Source organism: Agelaius phoeniceus, chromosome 7 (assembly GCF_051311805.1).
Source record: "Agelaius phoeniceus isolate bAgePho1 chromosome 7, bAgePho1.hap1, whole genome shotgun sequence".
NCBI classification, from domain to species: Eukaryota; Metazoa; Chordata; class Aves; order Passeriformes; family Icteridae; genus Agelaius; species Agelaius phoeniceus.
This window is the reverse complement of record NC_135271.1, coordinates 20,050,338-20,071,408: the sequence shown is the minus strand read 5'-3', so window position 1 is coordinate 20,071,408 and position 21,071 is coordinate 20,050,338. Positions and strand designations below refer to the sequence as shown.

The 21,071-nt window shown below is 38.6% G+C and overlaps 1 protein-coding gene across 2 annotated transcripts in view; it reads left to right on the top strand.

Moving 5' to 3' along the window:
• COL5A2 (collagen type V alpha 2 chain) overlaps positions 1–11,612 on the top strand; it is a 98,344-nt gene extending 86,732 nt beyond the window's left edge. For both annotated transcript variants that reach the window (XM_054636014.2, XM_077181149.1), the window contains exons 44-54: positions 650–757; positions 906–959; positions 1,286–1,393; positions 1,493–1,546; positions 2,814–2,921; positions 3,756–3,809; positions 4,516–4,623; positions 6,496–6,787; positions 6,950–7,137; positions 8,934–9,158; positions 9,982–11,612. In XM_054636014.2, the coding sequence (XP_054491989.2) occupies positions 650–757; positions 906–959; positions 1,286–1,393; positions 1,493–1,546; positions 2,814–2,921; positions 3,756–3,809; positions 4,516–4,623; positions 6,496–6,787; positions 6,950–7,137; positions 8,934–9,158; positions 9,982–10,128 (1,446 nt within the window). In that variant the 3' untranslated portion in view covers positions 10,129–11,612. The remainder of the gene's footprint in view (positions 1–649; positions 758–905; positions 960–1,285; positions 1,394–1,492; positions 1,547–2,813; positions 2,922–3,755; positions 3,810–4,515; positions 4,624–6,495; positions 6,788–6,949; positions 7,138–8,933; positions 9,159–9,981) is intronic.
• The last annotated feature ends 9,459 nt before the right edge of the window (positions 11,613–21,071 follow it).

The following is a 21,071-nucleotide window of genomic DNA, read 5'->3' as shown; positions in this document are numbered from 1 at the left end:
TGCCTAAAATGTTCCTATTTGACTTAAAACTTGATCCCTGAAAAAAACAGCCTTACACTGTCATTAATGTACCCAAATGTCACTTGAATGTGAGTAAATACTCTGCAAGCACTGTTTTATAAATTGTGAACTACAGCCTTCCAAATTGTCACTTGAGCTCTCTTTGCATTCATGTAGGATTTATAGATATTTGTTAGATGGCATAATGATCCAGTAGATCAAGCAATTAAATAGTAATAAATCAATTAGTAATAAGATTGATATGGAGGATCGGGATCCATGAAGTCACTTTATAGCTAAAGTTCGCCAGAAATTTTTCCAGGCTAACAAGGTTTGTTGTTGAGACAGAAAAATCATGTTAATTATTTCAAACTTCATTATATTTTTCTGAAATCTAAAACACCTTACCTATTGCAGATAATGACATCAGAATTACTGATTTATCAGTAACTTCTTAAAAATACAAAGTATATTAAATATGTATTCAAATTATGTAAGAACCTTTTCTTTAAATATCAGGGTTTTTTTTTCATTCACAAATGTAGATGGTATTTCAGTCTGGCAGTACTAGTTTTACAGGCAGCAGGTTTTTAGTGCTTTCTTTGTTTTGTGATTAATATTTTAATATGTATTTGTCATCTTTGTTTAGGGTACTCCAGGAAAGCAGGGTCCCACAGGGCCACCTGGTGACAAAGGTCCCCCAGGACCTATTGGCCAGTCAGGTGCCACTGGGCCTGTAGGTGAAGCTGGTCCAGAAGTAAGTATTACAGCAGTGTAGCATGCAAGAAAAGACACGGTCATTCTCCTTGACTTGAAGTTAGAGGTGGAGAACAACTTTCTAATTCTTCTAGAAATGCAGGATTACAGAGTTAATCAATAGCTTTATTTTTATTCCATAACTCCAGGGACCTGCTGGTAATGACGGTACTCCTGGACGAGATGGAGCTGTTGGAGAACGTGTAAGAATATATTCTCTTCTTAATTTTCTTCTGCAAACCCTCATTTTATTCTTGACTTATTGTAGATTTTCTTTTCATTCAGTTAACCTGATGGAGAGCTTGTTCTGAAAGTGTATCCTAGCTTTGAATATAGTACCTCTCAAAGCTGAGGATGCCTGGCTAAGAGGCTAAGAACATCTGCTTCCACAAACTCAGACTTGAGTTCTTGCAGCAGGAATACCTTTGTAGGTTGCAATTGCTCAAAAATAGACTGGCAGTGCTACACTTTTGTTGCATTGGTCTAGACCAGTCCTCTTCAGATAAACAGTTGAAATTCTGCTTTGCAGGGTGATCGTGGTGAACCTGGCCCTGCAGGCTTACCAGGTTCTCCAGGAGGTCCAGGAACTCCAGGTCCTGTTGGCCCCCCAGGAGATGCAGGTCAAAGAGGTGAAACTGTAAGTGATGCTTTTTTAAAAAATACTTTGTTTATCAAAAACGATTGTGTATGGTTTTCATGCATTGCCTCACATTCTTTCTGTATGCAATCTTTGTAGGGTTCTCGAGGTCCCATGGGTCCCCCAGGCCGTGCAGGAAAGAGAGGTTTGCCTGTAAGTTGCCCATGGTCACTGTGGTTTTGTCTGAGATACCACTGAGGAAATTGTGTGAGGAATTCAGCCCAAATGAGAATGCCAAGCAGGGCTTCACCTTGTGTTCTGGCTGCAAGTGGGTGCAGGTAGTTCTGAGCTGCAAAGCTGCACAGATTTGGATATTTGGATACTCCAGTAGTGCTTTGGAAGCCTCTTTATTTGGAGCATGTTGCTGTCTGGATAATGGTGGGACCTGAGTTAGCAAATGGCTGGAGTCTGGTCTAAATAAGGGGTAAGGAATGGAATACTTAACAAAAAGGGATGTTTTTAGATAAAAATGGCAGAAATACAACAAAATCACCTGTTCCCATTAAAAGACCTTAATTCAACTCATGAACTTCCAACTTCAGTCTGAAAAGGAAAATAAACAAAAATCCTCTTTTTTATGTTACATAAGTCTTTTACATTCCAAGCCTGGAACAGAAAATTAATTGCAAACTTGGGAAATTCAAAACAATGTTGTCCTGTCCCTAAGCAGATGTCATTTGAGAGACAGTAAAGTTTATTGAGTAGTTAGTGATAATGATGCCATAGATAAACTATTTAGAGTCTGGCATTGAGAAATTTAGCATGTAATTTGGGCTGAGAAATATAGAATTGAAAACAGCAGCCACGTTTTGCAAGGATTCTTGAATTAGTGTAAGAAGTTTGCAATTAACAAAGCTAACAAGGAAATTGTGACAGTAATAGGAACAAAGTATTTGTGCTGCCTGGATGTTGTTGTCTGTAGTTAGGGAATGTAACTTCAGTTGTATTTTAATCATAATGAAGGTGAAAGAAGCTGTGAGAAGTAAAGATGCAGCCTGGATGATTTCATACTAAAAATATGCTTTATCATAATGAATCTGTGAGAGATCCTTAATATTTCAATCGCATTAACAAAAATCATCTGCCATAGACAGTAAGGTGAAGAAATACATTGATATTTTAAAAATTGGTTTTCTAAATTATTTATTATCATTAGTACAGTTCCATGGGGTTTTTACTGTATTATGTAGTTAAGTAGAGTAAATTTGCTACAACTGTATTTAAGCACAGTACAGTTTTCTGTAATTATTTACCTATTCTTTGGTAAAAAGTTAAGATTCTTGTAGCTGCTTCAAGAACATCATCATTTCCATCTCTAAAAGGGAAGGAGGTCTGAGTCCAGTGTCTAAAATCTAATGAGAGAATTTTGAGGTTTTTTTTCCCATTTCAGAATTTCACTCTTCATCATTGCTATTTACAGGGTCCCCAAGGACCTCGTGGTGACAAAGGTGACAATGGAGATCGAGGTGATAGGGGCCAGAAAGGACACAGGGGTTTCACTGGACTTCAAGGCCTTCCTGGTCCTCCTGTAAGTTGTTCTGCTTTTACTATAATTTTATTTGCTTGGTACTTAAATGGTGTATCAGGAACATAGTTATTTAAAGTGGAAAAAAAAGCAAACTAGTTATTTTTCCCCACAAGGTGTTTGAGTGGCCTGGTGTCTGTACTTGCTAATATTTTTAATGCAATTTTAAAATATTGTTACATGATGAGGTAAACCTCTTGTTGCAAGATGTGTGTTGTATTCTTGTTCCTTTTGCAATGCCAATCCCTTACAGTTAATGACCTGTCAGCACAAGATGGTCACAAAAGTTGGTAGTTTGAGATAAGCAATTTGGAGTGTGAAATGGTTTTTGGCAGTGTTAGAATTCATTAGAGTCAAGGAACCCAGTGCAAAATCCCAAAAGGACTGTGAGAGCATCTCTTTCTAATATTTTCAAGAACTTTGTGATTTTGTTGTCAACTGAATGGAAATATCATGGAAAACTTGCTCTTTTTTTAAACATTTATTCACTGGTGCTGGGCAAATGCTGGAAGTTTCAACACACAGGAACAGCAGCAACAAAGAGAGCCCTACACCCAAATTACCTTTTCACCTGGTGATAGAGCTGTCATTTACTCTCTTGTGAGCCACTTTGATTAGAAATACTTCCAAACCAGGGCTTTTCTAGAGAAATAGCTTTACAACCAAGCACCAGTGAATTTAATTAAGTTACTAAGGGATTAAGATAAAGGTACCACCCATTGTTTATGTACCTTTTAATCCTATTCGTACCAAATTGTGTGTATCACACGCTAGTGCCTTAAAACTAAAGCAATATGCTCTAAATGGCACAATGATATAATAATTTCTTCTTTTTAGGGTCCAATTGGTGAACAGGGCAGTCCTGGCATTCCAGGCCCATTTGGTCCTCGGGTGAGTATAACTTTTAAGGTTTTACTTGCTTGGGGTTTGTTTTTTTTTTTTCTTGCTCAGATGTCTATTTCTGCATCACTTGTATTTCAATGACTTTTATTGACTTTGATATCATGTGATCATTACCCTAATAGCTTTTGCTGAGACATCACCTTGTTTAATATAGTAAAGCTTTGTCATGAGTGTAGTTTTTTGTAGCTAAAAATGTTGGCTCAGAATGTCTACAGAGCTGCAGTCTCTTTTTAAAGACACTTTTGCTGCAGCTGATACAAAGCCATGCACGTGGCAGCTCTGGCACTCATCCCCCATGTATGTCATTTACTCAAAAATAAAGGAGAAATACTGTCCCTTGGGAACATCCAAGAGAGGCATCTACATCTACCTCTGAGCCTGTATCTGAGGGTGTACAGAAGCTACTCCAGTCTGCACAGCATCTGGAACTGATCTCACTTAAATGGGATCAGTTAAGGAAAAAGGTATATTATCTTTTAAGTTATATTATCTGAGGTGATTCAGTTCAGAAGAGCAGATTTTAAACTGCCTTCTTACTTTTACAGAAGAAGAAAAAAGGTGATTTTTAAAAGTTTGGTAGTAGGCACAAGTAATCAGATTGGTTCCTGACAAGATATTGCATATAATGGGCTGCTTTGTAAAAATTTGTTACTAAATGCTAAAATACATTCTGTCTGTCTCCTATATTTTCTAGGGTCCTCCAGGTCCAGTTGGTCCTTCTGGAAAAGATGGAAGTCCCGGTCCACATGGGCCAACTGGACCTCCTGGTGTTAGAGGGACTGTGGGAGAGGCTGGACCTGAGGTAAATTGATGGGAATATGGGGGAAAAAGTTATCTTCAAATAATCAGATTCTTTTTTATAGTCCATCACATTATTTTCTTGAACATCTATGAGCTCGAGACAAACAATAAAATGTGGTAGTTTCTCCAAGAAACATCCAGGGTAACTTTACTGGAAGGTTTCATTTCTTACTCATTTCCATCTTCTGAAGCTGGGATGATCCTAGCCTCATCCACCTGTGCTCTTTTTAGGCTGAGCTGGATGTAGTTCTGTGGGTGGCTTACTGGATCCTGCTGGATCTGTGGTCCAACATGGCTGTTTGGCCACTTGGGTCCTAAACCTCAGGCCCAAGCACAGGCCAGCAGTGGCTCAAAGCTGGCAGTCCCAGGGAGTGAGCACAGCCACCTGCCTGACTGCCAGCATCCTCCTCCACTGTGCCATGTGTTAGGGAGATCCTTCACTCCAAATCAACAGCCCAAACTCTAACACTGAGCCCAGCTGACCTTCATGCTGGGCTGAGGTTTACAGACACCAAACCATGAGCTGATTCACTACTGATGAAAACTGGTTTGATCTGTTTGGAAAGAGTCCTAAACCTTGCTGAATGCCCCAGGCATATTCCACACACACCAATTCAAAATACTCAAAAAAGGGTAGTTAAACTATTTGAAAGAAGATAAATTTTTAAAAAATTAGAGAATTTGAGAAAAGAGTGATCTGGGTGGTCATGGGGAGAATTAAAAAATTGATATTGCTTATTTTGTGGAAGTGGTAGAACAAAATAATGGGCAAGAAAAGGCAGGCAGTTTTGGCTGTCTTTTTCTGGTAAGACATGGGGGTTCCTTGTGTTTATCATGTGCTGATATTCTGTCTATTTCATTTGAATTTCTGCTAATTATCAGTATCTCCACTTCTGCCCAGACACCAAGACCTATATGAAAAGTCTATGGCAGAGCATAAGAATATAATTTGTCTCTTTCAACTGTGTAAAGAAACCACACAAGAAATATCACATTCCAGTATTTTTAGTTTTGCTTTCCATGGGGGCTTGCATGCAGCTGTAAGTTGGAATTAAAAAGCAAGAAATAAAAGTTGAGATTTCACTTTTCAGACACAGTGTGTGTTAGTTTGGGTGTGTGCTCTGTATGTGCATTTGGAGCACTAGTTGTGAGTTCTGAAGTAATGACTCTCAAAGGAAAGGCCAGTTCTGATCCACCACCTGGTGCAGCAGAGCATCAAAATTCACCTAGAGGTACATTACAGACTTCGTGCTGCCAGAGAAGGGCTGGCAGGGTGAGATATGTTTATTAACAGATATCTTCTCATGTGTCCTGGTTCATGGTGACAGAAGGACCTCACAACCCACCATCTGGGAAAATTTACTTAGTCAGGAAAACGCCTGCTCTTCCAAGTAAGGATGATGTAGATTCTGTAACACAGAAAGACCAGAGTTCTGTGTCCAGAGAGCTCAGCACTGTGCTGGATAAATATAAAGATGTTTCTAGTGCCAAATTTTCCATCCAGGAAAATGATCCAGAGGCAACTTATGGAAAGCAGGAATTTTAAGAAATAAAGTTGTTAGGCAGGGATCTGAACAAGGAGGGACAGGCTTAACAAAGGAAATGAAGGCATTCCTTGGAGACCTTTTCCAGCTATTAGTCTTAAAATCAGGAGTAAGAAGAAGTTGAGCAAGGCATTAAGGCAATCAGAGAGGACATGAAGCAGAGTGAATACATACCTTAAATGCAGTTCTTTGAAAGGTGAATTCTTTATATCTGAATTTAGAGTGACTGGCCCAGAAGTTTTTGGGGTTCTTTGGTGGCAGACTTTGCTGTCATTGGGCATAGTATTTACTCTACTGGATATCTGTTGCCTTCTTGTTTTGAACCTTAGGGCCCACCAGGTGAGCCTGGTCCTCCTGGCCCTCCAGGGCCCCCAGGCCACCTCACCGCTGCCATCGGTGACATCATGGGACACTATGACGATGCCATGGCGGATCCACTCCCAGAGTTCACTGAAGATGAAGCAGCCCCTGATGATCACAACAAAACAGACCCAGGAGTCCACGCCACGCTGAAGTCTCTGAGCAGCCAGATCGAGACCATGCGCAGCCCCGATGGCTCCAGGAAGCACCCAGCGCGCACCTGTGATGACCTGAAGCTGTGCCACCCCTCCAAGAGGAGCGGTGCGTGGCCACACCTCTGCTCTGGGCCCTCTGAGCCTGCCTCGTGCCCAGCATGGCCTTGGGCACTGCTTTGCACTGCTGCAACATCATTCTGCTTGTGTCTTCCCAGTTGTTTCAAAAATCTTTGTGATGTAACACAGTCACGTTTTATGTTCTTCGCAGGTGAATATTGGATTGATCCTAACCAAGGATGTGTTGAAGATGCTATAAAAGTGTACTGCAACATGGAAACTGGGGAGACCTGCATTTCTGCCAACCCATCCAGTGTGCCCCGCAAAACGTGGTGGGCCAGCAAGTCCTCTGACTTAAAGCCTGTTTGGTATGGCCTTGATATGAACAGAGGATCACAGGTAAATAAATACTGACACTCTTAAAATTGGCTTCTGTGAATTGTGGTTTGGAACTTTATCTGTTGCTCTGAGATGGTTCTGTTACAGTTACAACATTATACCTGATGATTGACTGGCTTATAGTCGATTGTTAGTATCATATAATAAAGATAGGAAATAACTGGGAAAAAACAATGCAAGTGCATCTAATGCAGGATTGGCTAAAGCAGACTACTGCTGGACAAAAACATCAGCTTCTCTATCAGTCTTTTACTAAATCTCTGTCTTGTCTTAAACAACTGTACTTCTACCCTGATACATAATGAGATCCCTGCTGTTTTAATTGAATTCTAATCTTCCTTTCAGAAAACTTAATACTGCTAAAAATTACAAAACTTTATAAATTTGGTTTTGAATGAAAATATGATTGCTATCATACGATCAGGTTGATCCGTGATGAATCCATCAGTCTCTAGGCAGATAAAATTTCACTCATGTTTTTGCTGGGGTTTTCCTCTAGGATAACTTCTAAGATTAGGTTTAATGATCCTGACAAATAACAGAAGTTTAGCCTATGTGAAGTATATAATTTATTAACTAGTTTTTGCTATTTTTATTTCTAGTTTATCAAAAGCACAGAGAATATCTTCAAATGTTATTTCATAGAGCATTATTATCTTTAAATTCAGTATTTGGTGCGTGAAAAATAACGCTGTTATCAACTGGATTACTAAGAACAGTTCAGAACATTAACAGCTGAGAACAGATATGATATTGATGGCTTTTTTGAGAAGCTTTCACTTATTACTAAATTCAGGAAGTCTTGCCATGACCTAACATATCCCAGTTGATGTTTAACTGCCTGCAGAGCTACACAGAGGGGTTTGCAAGGCAGTTGCTCTGTGGAGGAACAAATTATCTTCAAGAATACTAAAAAAAGAATATTTCAGTATTTTTGAAACACTGTCAGATTTTGTAACTAGTATGAGCTATATAATAGTCAAGTGCAGTCCTTATGGATTCTAAGTAATAAATGTGTCCAAGATTACCACACTTTATACATTATGACAGTACCAGTGAATAGGATTTTCTCTTCACCGTTTTCAGTGAAATGTATAAATTTTTAGTAATTCTTGATTGTTGTTCTTATGTTGAATTGATTCATAAAACATGAATAAAATGGAGCCTTCATGAACAAGGTAAAAAAAACCTGAGGAATTTTAGGATTTGGCTTACTGGTAGAAAAATTGATTGTTTTGTATAGAAGCACTGACACTTTGTGAAACATTTGTCAAACTTGTGTGCCAATTGATTAGTTTATAAGGCCCATATGCAAACTTTGTTTATAAGGCCCATATAGTCAAACTTTGTTCTGCTTCTAGATACAATACAAACCCTACAGAAAACAAGTTAATGAATTGGCAATATATCAGGTGCATTGTAAAAGATGTTTCTGTGCTTGATGTTTCTAACCTGCTTCAAGGTTGCTTTAATGCATTATTTCATATATAAGAATCCCTTTCAGAAATGAGGCAGAATTCATTCCAAAGCTTGGCATATCTGTGGAGGTCCAACTTCCTCTGAGTTCAGTTGCAGAGAATGATGATCAACATTATCCAAAATTCTCCCTGTTACAGAATGTCTAATTTTCTTTGTCCTATCTGGTGGCAAATGACAAAAGAAACCACTCTTACATTTTATGTAATAGGGCTCCTACTGGTCATATCTGAAAGATGACAATAATGGCAGATGTTTCTAAATTCATCAACTCTTAATTTCAGTGTCCTGTTAATTGACCTATTTCTTTATCTCCAAAGTTTGTGTATGGGGATACAGCTGTCACTCAGATGACATTCCTGCGCCTCCTGTCCAAGGAAGCCTCCCAGAACATCACCTACCTTTGCAAAAACAGTGTTGGGTACCTGGATGACCAGACAAAGAACCTGAAGAAAGCTGTGATTCTGAAAGGGGCCAATGACCTGGAGATCAAGGCAGAGGGAAACAGCCGCTTCAGATACACTGTTCTGCACGACAGCTGCTCTGTAAGTTTGGGGGCTTTGCCCAAAAGGACTTTTGCACATTTTCACTTCTCTCTTGAATTGGAGAAAACACCCAGGCAAGGAAGTAATTAAAATTCTGCAGGATTTTGTAATGAATTGTAGACATAACTGATGAAACAGGGATTTTGTTATAATTCTAGCTTCACATAATAAAAGTCTGCACTATTTAGTGGCTATTTGCAAATTCCTTCTTAGTGAGGACACTGAGATACCCATCTTGGCATTTTGCATTTCCCAGTACTTGTTTAGCTCTGAGCTGAGTGGAATCGTACAAACTGGTGAGATAAACACAAACTTTTGTCTGCCAGATGGGCAAGATTATTGCAGCAGTACTGTGGAGGAAACTCACTGAGCTGGAAAGGAAAACTCGCCCTAAAATTTTGTGGTGAGCACGGAAAACAGAAAGTAGTAGATTTTTCAGAAACTTGGCATTTTCAGCCAAGACCAACATACTGGCAAATATTCCTAAATCTAGTCCTGCACCTGAAAAAAGTTAAGTGTGCTCTGTGCTTTAAAGTGTACCCACAGTTATGGGTGAAGGCACTCATTAGGAACACGTAGAGAAGAATTTCATAGCATAAGAGAAAAATCAGCCCTGATGTGTCAGTCTGATAGATCTGCTCATTAGAGACATTTCAAAATAACCCAGGTGCAGTGCAGACAGCGTTGCTCAGTGTTACTCAGCAAAGGTGCAGTGATACCCTCCTGAACAATCAGACAACTGACTCACCAGTTGCACTTCAGTCTGGTTTTGACATGAGCCTTGGCCTAATCTTTATTTTTTCCCCCCTTCTTTTCCCTCTAGAAACGTAATGGGAACGTGGGCAAGACAGTTTTTGAGTACAGAACGCAGAACGTGGCGCGCTTACCCATCATCGATATTGCACCGGTGGACATTGGCAGTACCGACCAGGAATTTGGAATTGAAATTGGGCCAGTTTGCTTTGTGTAAGAGCAAGGGGGGAATATAACACATTACCCAGCAACAGCAGCATTAAACATGAACTTAGACTGATTGAAGTTAATCCTGAGACTCTTGAAGTAATGGCTGATATTGGATCAGCATTGTATATACAGCTCTTTCTAAATGCCCGGCCTCCTTTTGAATATTTATTTTACTTACAAACCTTCTGTTTTCAATGATTGAAACCAACTGTTTAATACAATTTTAAGAGGATTGATGACAACCTTCTAAAAGTAATATGAATCCTTTTCCTTGGTTTTGTTTCAAATTATTTTGACATTTCCAGGTATTCAAAATAGATAGATTTAATGTGGAACTATGTAAAAGCTCTAATGATTATTTCTTTTGCTTTGATGTGTACTGAATAACAGAAAAGTAGAGCACTTTTGTGAACCGTTGGCTGTATTTCAATCATACCTGCTCCCTGTACCCCAGTTTGTGTTCCTGTGGTTGCCATTCACAGAAAGCTGTGTCTTCTGTAAAAGAAAATCTCTTCAGACAAGACCATCTCAATTTGGCATTGTTTTTCTTGCACTTTTCTATGTAAGTCTGCTCAGAAGAGTGATCCATAGCCATGGTTAATTTATGAAGTAAAAATATTACTGGGGTAAATATGGGTGTCCCATAGTAGGGGTGTCCCATATCTTAACTTTTAAGACTAGATTTCACTTCTCACAATGTATCTGTGTAATTCCATTAAATTATCCTTAATCTTCAAAATATGTCTTAAACCCAATACTTGTTGATTTTCCAATATTTGCCCATCTAAGAAGCCATTACGTATCAAATTATTCAGATGTCTTATATATGGTGCCAATTTCTGTGTGTTGCAGACCATTCACATGTATACCAGACCAATTGCTAATAAAGAAAGTTTAGAAATTCCTTGGTTTTAGCTGACATCCAGACATACATCACCAGTAATTTGACTTGCTGGCCTTGAGTTGTCAAGGCAGGAAAGTTCCATCATTTCTTAGCATAAGCTACCTCATCTCTGGAAGTTGGGATGCAATTAATATTCCTGGTTTTCTTTTAGGTATTAAAAGGTGCTATGCTTCTGTTGTTATTTCAAGATAGGAGATAGGCAGGGCAAAAAAAAAAAAATCAAAAAGTGATGGTGCTAAATGACTCTCTAGAAGGCTGATGAAATAAAGATGCCTGCTGTCAATGTCATGTTCAGAGCTTAGCTGTTAGGCTTGCAGTGTTTGAGAGAACAATGTTACAGTGCATTTAACTGTTGGTCATTCAGTATATAGAATGTTTTGTACCTCAGCATGCTTTATTTTGTAAAGTATGTGGGTACAAACTTACTTAGGTTTTTTGTTTCTTTACTGCATCTGTGCTCTCCACGTTTTTTTGTTTGTTCCTTAAAAAAAAAATAAACAGCTGGGGCTCTCCCTAAAGAAAGTCATGCACATAGCTTTATTCATGTATCTTTGCAAAGCATTTAATTAAATACATGCTTCTCGCTATGTAAGTGGTTTCCTTTTTGTAAAACTCCTTCCAGTGTGTTCATTCCATATCAGTTCATTCCCAGGAAATTAAAAATAGAAGTACTTAATTGTTGTTTGGTTGCTGTTTGCATAAATCATTTGCAAGGCATTGTGAAATATTTTGAAGGCAGGAGTAAAGGAGTATTTGTAAAGTACCTTCTGTGTCAGTTTTTACAGATAGGTGTCAGTTGTACGAAGGAAATCAGCAGGCCTAGATAATCTACATAAATAATATTATTCGAGACTCCAGAGAGAATTTTTATTCAAGAATGAAACATTATTTGGCCAGTTCTTAGTGGCAATAGGAGTTAACACTGAGAGGAGACAGCTTCTGGACAAGACATAAAGTTGCATTTGTAGTGAAGCAAGCAAAAACTTCTCTTTCCCCCTTCTGTAGGGGCAGGGTCTTGGCAGGTTTCTAGATTGTCCAAACATGTGTCCCTGCAGGGGAGGTAAGGGCTGGGAAGCTGACAGGTTCATGCTGATGTTATCTGTTTGCTTTTACTGCCCATGCAGGAACTTTATGATTTCTTTCTTACTGGCATGAAATAATTTCTATAAATATGTGACTGAGAGGTTAACTTACCATACTGGCTCCTAGAGAACTTTTAGATAATGTTAATTTCAAGCTGCAGTGTAAAGGCTTGCTGCAGCAAAGGTGGCTGTGGTCGTATCTCTACAGCATGTTTATCCAGATGCACAAAATGAATAACATTTGGAGGATAGGTTTATATTTGTAATTAGTTTTAATCTCTAATTTTAATCAAGTATAATAATCCACGTTTAATATAAGTAGTTTGTAAGGTTGTTGAAGGAGAAGATTATTTGATTATGAAAAATACCTTTTCTTTTCTTTTCAAGTGTCTCTTTGCATCTCTATCTCCATATGAAGTGTGCAGTATTTCCTCAGCCAGGTGCTTTGAGCACTGAAAAAGAGCTGTAACTAGAGACCCATCTGAGGTAATATTCTGTAAAAACCAGGGCTGGAGAATCACTAAAGGAAAGTCTGCTCTGAAGTGCAAGCTCTCAGGTAGTTAACTGAGGAGTCTGTAATGCAAGTGGTTGGACATGCTTTTCTCTTCTCTTGACTCTGTTTAGAGCATACATAGATATTGCACCTCTCTCCCTGTTTTTGCATTCCTCAAAAGTATTGTAGAATCATATTAGGAAGGAAAAAACAATAAAGTGTGTGGGGGGCATTTTCTTATCCAGGAAACATGGCGTAGCCTCATGTAATATAGCTTTAATTTTTGTGAATGAGCTAATAATTTGTTGTTTATGAAGTAACATTAAGTAAATGTCAGCTATAACATTTAATGAAGTTCTGCCTTAGTGACAAATAACTTCAAAAATGGTAGGAAAAAGCCACTTCAGAGTGATTAAAATAATATAATGATTAAAATAATACAGTATCAGACTGAATTTAAATTAAATTAAATTACAAGTGTTGGTTCTGTTTTCCTTAACTAATCTGTCCTCAGGGAGAAACAAATCCCAGGACTGCCAGCACTGACAGAAACCTTCTCCTGGTTTCTCAAAAGCAGTAGTGTAATATTTGTTTGGCAACCATTCATTAAAAGCTCATCTAGAAATTAAATTCCCAAACTGCTTCCCTGCCTTCTGCTAGCTTCCTTGTGGCTATGATAAATAACCAGCTCGAAGTTTTCAGCACTAAAAAGGTTCTGGAGAGCACCAGCAGTACTACATGCAGTAGAAGAATGTACCAAGAAACACAGAAATCTAACAAAGAAAATGTCATGGCATTACAGCTAGAAACAACACAGCCAAAGTCCACAAAACAGCAAGAAAATGGAAGATTTTTCTTCTCTGCAAAGGCAAGTAAAGAGTCTAAAAACAGAAGCACCGTTTTTCTTATTGTTGTAGAATAAGAGCCCCTATGGCTTTCTTTTATCTCCTATAACTCCCTGAGACTGAGCATAGTAATTGAGCTGGTAAACACTCACATAACCTCTGGATATTTTAATTACTTTTTCAGGAAGTGCAGGCTATACTGAAGGTTTAATACTCACTGGGCAGTTTTTCCTCACTGAGAGAGTATTCCAGAAAGAGTAAAGCAATTGCAAAAGGAAAAGCAAAACTAAATGGAAATGTAGAAATGCTAATGAAGGAAAAAAGATTCCCTGCAAGTATGCAAATATCACAGAGAAAAAATGGTAAAAATTAGAGCATTAGATGCTTTAAAAAATCATGAGAAAAGGTAAAACTGAATCAGCAGTTCAATAGCTGAAATAGAAATGTCTTAGAAACTGTAGACCCATAGACAAATTTTATTGTGAATTTGCTGCTCATTCGTGTGAGGCAATTACTGGACAACATCTTCAGGATCAGTAAAAGAGAAAAAAGCAGTTTTTGCTTTTTCTAAAAGCCAGAAAAGAAAGGGCACAATATGAGAGCCAATGGCCTGTGCAGATCTCAGGAAAACCTGAGCCGAGTGGTGCAAATATTAAAACTGAGAAGTTTTATGGTATTGCACAACTCCAGAGAGCTTGATTGCTGATCTGTCTACTGTGCTCTTGGCATTACATGTTTTATCCTTTGCTGGGAGAAGGTCTGGAAAAGTACAAAGACATCAGGCAACACTAGTTTGGGCAGAATGCTAAAGAGTCCATGTTTAACTCCCTCCCCCATGTTTATTTTGTGCACATTCCCATTTCCTTGCTGGTAGAGTTGGAAGCCATCTTTCTATAAGCTCTGGCTTAAGTTTGGTTATGTTCTCAATATCAGAGAGTGGTGCACTATCAAATGTTTCTGTTGCAAAATTAGTAATTTGTTCCTTGATAGATACTACTGTCCATCCTCCAGAAAAGGCTGCAGCCTTGTTCAGGGATGATTGTGCAGAGAAAAAGAAAAAAAACAACCAAGCAACTGCTTTTTGGCCTCAGTCAACTGAGTGAAAAGAATCTCATACAAACCCAAACAAGTACACCAAAAGAACATAACTACAATTCTAGAAATTCAATGAAATATTTCTGCATGTTTGGTATGGTACAATCTTCCCTGCCACAAAAGAACATGACAATGACAGAAGATGGTGATGACTGCAGGAGCCAGCACTGTAATTCAGGAGCCTCTGCCCTCTGAGGAACAAGCTGTGTGACTCTACACAAAAATCAGAGAATGTCTGAGCATTTCTTTCTGCCATATTGCTGTTTAACCCAGCCCTTAAACACCAGACAGGCACTTGCCTAGTCCTCAGTCCCCTCAGTGGGGCAGGGAGGAGAACTGGGGGGGTAAAGAAAACACAAGCTTAATTGGATGACAGAAAAGGAAAAGAAAATAATAACAAAAGAATTTAAATATACGAAACAACAGCGTAGAATGCAGTTGCTCACCCCCCCAGTGGCCTATATCCAGCCAGTTCCTGAGCAGTGCCCCCTGGCCAGCTTCCACCACAGATTTATGTGTGAGGATGACTCCATGTGGCCTGGAATGTCCCTTGGATCAGCTGAGATCAGCTGTCCTGATTGTCCCCTCCCAGCTCCCTGTGCTGGCAGCAATGTGAGAAGCTGACAGGGCCTCAAGGTAAGCACAGCTCAGCAGCTGCAGCCTGTTAGCAGCAAGATTGTCATCCCAAATCCCAAGGCAGTACTGGGAAGAAAATTAACTTTGTTGCAGCTGACACATATCAAGTCGGCCATTTCCTGCTAGGAATTTCATCCCTGCTTTACAGATGCACCCAAACTGAGAAGAGGAGTGAACAGACTTTTCCAGGTACCTTGGAGATGTTATAACAAATGCAGTGAAGCTGAAATGGGATATTCACAAAAACCCACAGGAAGCACACCTCCAGTGCCTCCAGGAGTGACCTTTCATTGACTGCCTTCTCAGTGGATGTGGACTCAACAATAAAACTTAAACTTTAATCTAGAGATGTCCATGGCTAAGGGGTGTACTGAAAGGAGTGAAAGTTTGGATAAGCATAGATTTTCCAGATAAGACTGCAGGATTATAAATAAAAAAAGAAAAAAGAGCGTATCAGTGGGTTTCTCAGAAGGAGCCAGCTCAAGCCAGAGGGGCTTCTGTGATGGGGAAACAGTGTGGGTTACAGTCAGTCTTTTTAGACAAGACTCTAGGGTGAAGCTATTGCAGGATGAAGAGCAGTTGGGAAGACAAGCTACCAGGATTTTGTTCTGGTGGACTTCATCCATCCTGGAACAGCAATCCCCCAGTGTAGTGTGAACTAGTTTTTCCTTCCTCCCAATAAAGAGGTAGGCAAAAACATAGAAAGCATCTCATCATCTCCCAAATCCTAAAACCTGCAAAATATCTTTCTCTTCTGGTACTTTAAATAGCGGTATCTACAGATTTTTTTTTAAGATCATAACAAGATACAGTTGAAGACATCTGATTACAATCTCAAGTTGTATTAAAATGTTAGATCATGATAAAAAAATTCATACACTCTGTAGCTTAAGATTTTTGCAACATTATGTATCTCATGAAATTTCCAGAAGAGAGGCACTTGGTTTAAATATGAAGTTTGCCAAACCCAACTTTTTTTCTGGTGCAAAGAACTGGGTATCTCATTGAACCATCAGGCTTCTGGTCTGGGTTGAAATGAGTATGAAATATGTATTATTAAGAAATATATTCTAATTTATTGACTACATTAATGCTGTCTTATTGCCATAAATAATAACCAGTCCTCCAAAAGAACACCTTTTCCAGTCTGTATGAATAACATGCACCTGATGAGGAATAATGGACCTTACATTTTCCTAGTGAAGCTATCAGGACAGCCATAGCATGGCAAAGTGTTGGGAAGAACTTCCTCCTTTACTAATGCAAAATTCTTGTAGACAGCTCTTCCTCCAGGTTGCTGCCTGCAAATGGAGGCTTAATACTATTTAGCTGAAAGCACAACAAAAGAAGAGTTGCAAATTGCACCCAATGCTTATTTAAAAGTTGATTTGTTTTAGGAGGGAAAGGTATTTACCATTTGCCAGCTTTCAGAAGAAATTCCTAGCAGCTGCTCAAATTCAGAAGCCATCATGAGTCCACTCTAAGTGCTGCTTTATCCTTGCCTGGCTTTAGGTGCCAAATTATGGCTGGGAGAGGGGACCTGGGGGGGATTTACGGCAGCTGGCAGCCATGGTGGCCATGGAGAAGCCTTGCCTGTCTCCCAGGGGAAGCTGAGGGTGTACACACTCAGTTACAGGTGTTTACAATTTGGTTCCAATTAGGGCCTGATCAGGTAGCAAAGTTTTTCACTTAGACAATGGCTGGCTGGATTCTTGTCATGTTCTAGCGTTTTTTACACATAATTTTTGTAAAAAACCAACAAAATTGGATGTTGCAGTAGTCCCTGTGCCACAGACCATGGGATATCCACGTTCACTGGAAGAAAGGCTCTTATGTCCTACAAAACTGCTCCACCCTGAGATGACAACTTGCAGTTAACTGGAAAGGCAAATTCCAAGGTAATATTAAAGGCTAAATTAGTGATATTTTAAAGTCATTGATATGTCCTGGAAAACTCCTTGAGGAAGGGCTATTTCCTCTTGTTTCTTTTCTTCTCTCAGAGAGCCATGGGAATATGGTGCTGTGAAGTAAATGAGATCAGCTGGTGTAACAGAATGAGAAGCTGTAGATCAGAATTAGAGATTTCTTCTATCAGTCCTATTACTGTGTGGGCAACTTCTTTCCTTGATTTTTCCTGCCTCTCATTCAGGTTCATGCCTCTCTTTCAACTATGTGGAATATAATATTTTCTTCTTTTCTCCAGGGCACCTTGAAATTTAAATCCTTGAAAGCAGGTGTTGGTGTTTTCATCTAAATCAGTTTATACTGAGCAGTTCCAGAGGCTTAGGATGTAAAGGAAGGCAAACAGGGAATTCATGGCTTCAGCCCTCTCTGGGTGAGAGGCTTTGTTCAACCCACACTTTTGGATTTATGCACCTCAGTTTTAGACTAACTGTGAAGAAAAACTTTATTTTTATGGGGTTTTCCCTCTTTGGAGGCAACTAAAAAGTCCAAAGATGGATTTAGAGCAAAAAACTATGATTTTTTTTCTCCTACTCTAGGGTGAGGGACCCTGGGTTTCTTTTCTCCCCTTTAGCTGCCTAAGACTGAGCATAGTAGCTATTAGACTTATAATTATGGATATTTTAATTAATTTTTTTCAGGAACTTAAGGCTATACTGGAGGTTTGATATTCACAAGGCAGTTGGTCTTGCAGAGAGAGGGTTCCAGGAAGACAGAGGATAAAGCAGTTGCAAAAGGAAAAGTTAAACTAAATGAAAATTTAGAAATGCTAATCAAGGAAAAAAAGATTCCCTGCAAGTATGCAAATATCACAGGAAAAACAAGGTAAAAATGATAATTAGACAGTGTTGGCATTATAGTTTAAAAATCATGATAAAGGGTAACAATCAGCAATTCAATGGCTGAAAATTATAGTAAAATATATAGTAAAATATATAAATATAATAAAAGATACAGTAAAAATATATAGCAAAGTATATAGTAACTATAAAGAAAATATAGTAAATATATAGTAAAATACATATATAGTAAAAAATACATAGTAAAATATATAGTAAAATACATAAATATAATAAAATTATAGTTAGACAATGTTGGTATTATAGTTTAAAAATCATGATTTATAGTATTAAAAAAAGTTGGTAAAAAATTACAATGTTGGTATTATAGTTTAAAAATCATTTTCATGGCTGAAAATTATAGTAAAATATATAGTAAAGTATATAAATAAAAATATATCGTAAAGTAAATAATAAATATAAAAATATATAGTAAATATATAGTAAAACTATACAGTAAAAATACATAATAAAATATATAGTAAATATATATAAATATAATAAAATGATACCTATTCAATGTTGGTATTATAGTTTAAAAATAATGACAAAAGGTAACATCAATTCAATGGCTGAAATAGAAAATGCCAGAGAAACTGGGAATCCATAGATGTTGTCCAAATGGTGTGCTTATGCTAGAAAGAAATAATCTTGGATTATTTCTTTCACAGTTTGCTTGCTGGGAGTTCAAAGGTTCTGTTGAAGAGTGTGATTTCAGTCAGGTGCTGCAGAGTTCAGGATATCCACAAGGAGCCTGTTTGGGCAGAATTGCTATCTGAGTACCAGAACATTTAGACTGTTTTTAGCCTGCCTATTTTACCTGCTGTCATGCTATTCAGACATTCAGCCTGTGTTAAAATCAGAGGTAATGCTTCTTAATGTATGAAATAAATATGAAAGAAGCATGAAGACTGTGCTGAATTACAGCTGAGAATCACCTGTGTTAAACCCTGCCCCAAAGGAGAACTTGTGTGCACAAAGAGAACACCTCAAACAACAGACCAGCTTTCTTGTGAAGCTGTTGTCAGTCCTGGGAGGAATTGGACAACATCTTTAGGAACAGCAAAAAAAAAAATCTGCTTTTTCCACAAGCCAATGAAGAGGACACTGGGTGAGGAATGAGTCACAGGTGTTTATCGTTTGTTAACAAGTAGGGTCTAATTAGATAGCAAAGCCCTTCTGTTGGAGAAGGGTTTGCTGGCTTTCTGCTGTGTTTTGGAGTGTTTTAAAATAATCTTAATTAAAAAAGTTCAGAAAGGAGATGTTGAAATAGTCCTCATGCCATGGACTCCAACAGAAGAAAAGCTCTGGTGTCCTGCAAATGGTGATGACCTGTAAGTTATTGGAAAGTTGAAGTTTCAAGGCAATATTGAAATGTATATCAGTCATACTTTGCACTCCTGGTACGATTCAGGCAACTTTTTGTGGCAGGGTTTAGTTTAGGGAGGGTTTGGTAGGTTGATTTTTTTGCTGGGGTTCTTTTGGGGGCTTTTTTTTCTAAGTGTTGTTTTTTGGTTTTGCATTTTGTGGTTGTTATGTTTTTTTCTTGTTTTCCCAAAATAGTAATGTGGTGATATAAAAGTACAGATATGTGACAGCCATGGTAGCCTAATTAGTGGCTCTGAAAAAGATGAAGGCTTTTATATCAAGTAAATATTTTGTGGTTGTTGGTCGTTGTGTTGGTTGTTTCTGTTTTCTACAAATGTTCCAGAAAACCAACTTTCATTAGTAGACATCATTAATGGAAGACTTGATGAGTGTGTGTGCCTTAGAAAGCAGCCTCCAAAGCTTGAGTTTTAGTGTTGAGCCATTGTTCCCAGTCCCAGTAGCACTGGGTATTGCAAAGGCTATTTTCTTCTATTCTGTCCTGGCAATTAAGAACAGGTGTTTCCAATGCATTTTTCCACAGCCAGCATTCTTACCAGCTGCTTTTATAAAACTCCAATCAAAGGCTTCCTACCATGTAATTGATGTCAGATTAATATTATTTAGTACATGCAATTTGCATTTTCTATAAAAAGTAGTTTATTTTCACCATCAAATGAAGAGGTTTCCTGCAAGAGCCAGTACTTTTTTGGAATTGTTGGCATTGCTGTTATATGTTGCATTAAGTGGAGTCACATCTGTGGTGATGCTGCATTTGTGCTGTAAGGGCCTCCCCAGAGCCTCACTGTTTTCCTTCTGTGTGAGCAATGTCCAAATTTACAGTGCCAAAGCAGGGCAGTGTCTTGGCTCAGTCTCAAATCTGGTGGGATATCTTAAAAAAACCAGCATTTCTTTGTTCATTTATTTTTTCCTCCTTGAGTGAATCAGAAAGTATTCTCTGAGGATGCATAATCCATATTGTTAAAGAGAATTTTTAAGAATTGGATTTTTTTAATCCCTAGTTTTTGTTATCTGATCTTGTTGTAGAATATCTTTAATGGTCCTGGGCTGTGCAATAATGATGTAGGGACAGGCTCTGCCCTTGCTCCATGGGAAAGGCTGAGTGGCATTTTCAACATTTGACTGTGGGAGAGCTTTCCTGGCCTGGGCTCCGTGGTGCTGTTTCGTTCCTTCTTCTGGCCTCAAGCTCAGGCACTGCCAAACTACTGTTGCTCCTTAAATTTGCTAGGATCTGGGCATGACTGAGTTTTACAGCTCCACTGGCCATAAAAAGCTTTGTCAAACTGCTGGTGCTTCTGGCCTTCCCTGTGGGAGCCTTAAAACCTTTATCTAAGCTGCCCCCTGAAAGGCTGGTAGCCTGTGACTGTCTGGTTATTCAGACTGAGGCAGGTTTCTTGGAGTAGGGGAGGTTAAGATCTTCCATTTCCTCTAAAATGACCTGCCTTGGTGCATGGGCCCTGCTCTGGGTGATGCTGAGTCCCTGCTGACAGAGAAGCTGCCTGTGCTTGCAAATGTGAGCTACTGGATACAGAGGAGTAGAAAAAGCAAGAAAGAGAAAATTTCATAAACTGCATCCCTTAGGATTACCAAGTTTCCTTCAAACAGAGGAACTGATCTTTGAAAAATCATAGTGGTACCACAGTTGTGACCTGCCTTGTTCATTTGTTTGAACAAAGACACAAAAGGTAAAATTAAAAAAGAAAGTCAG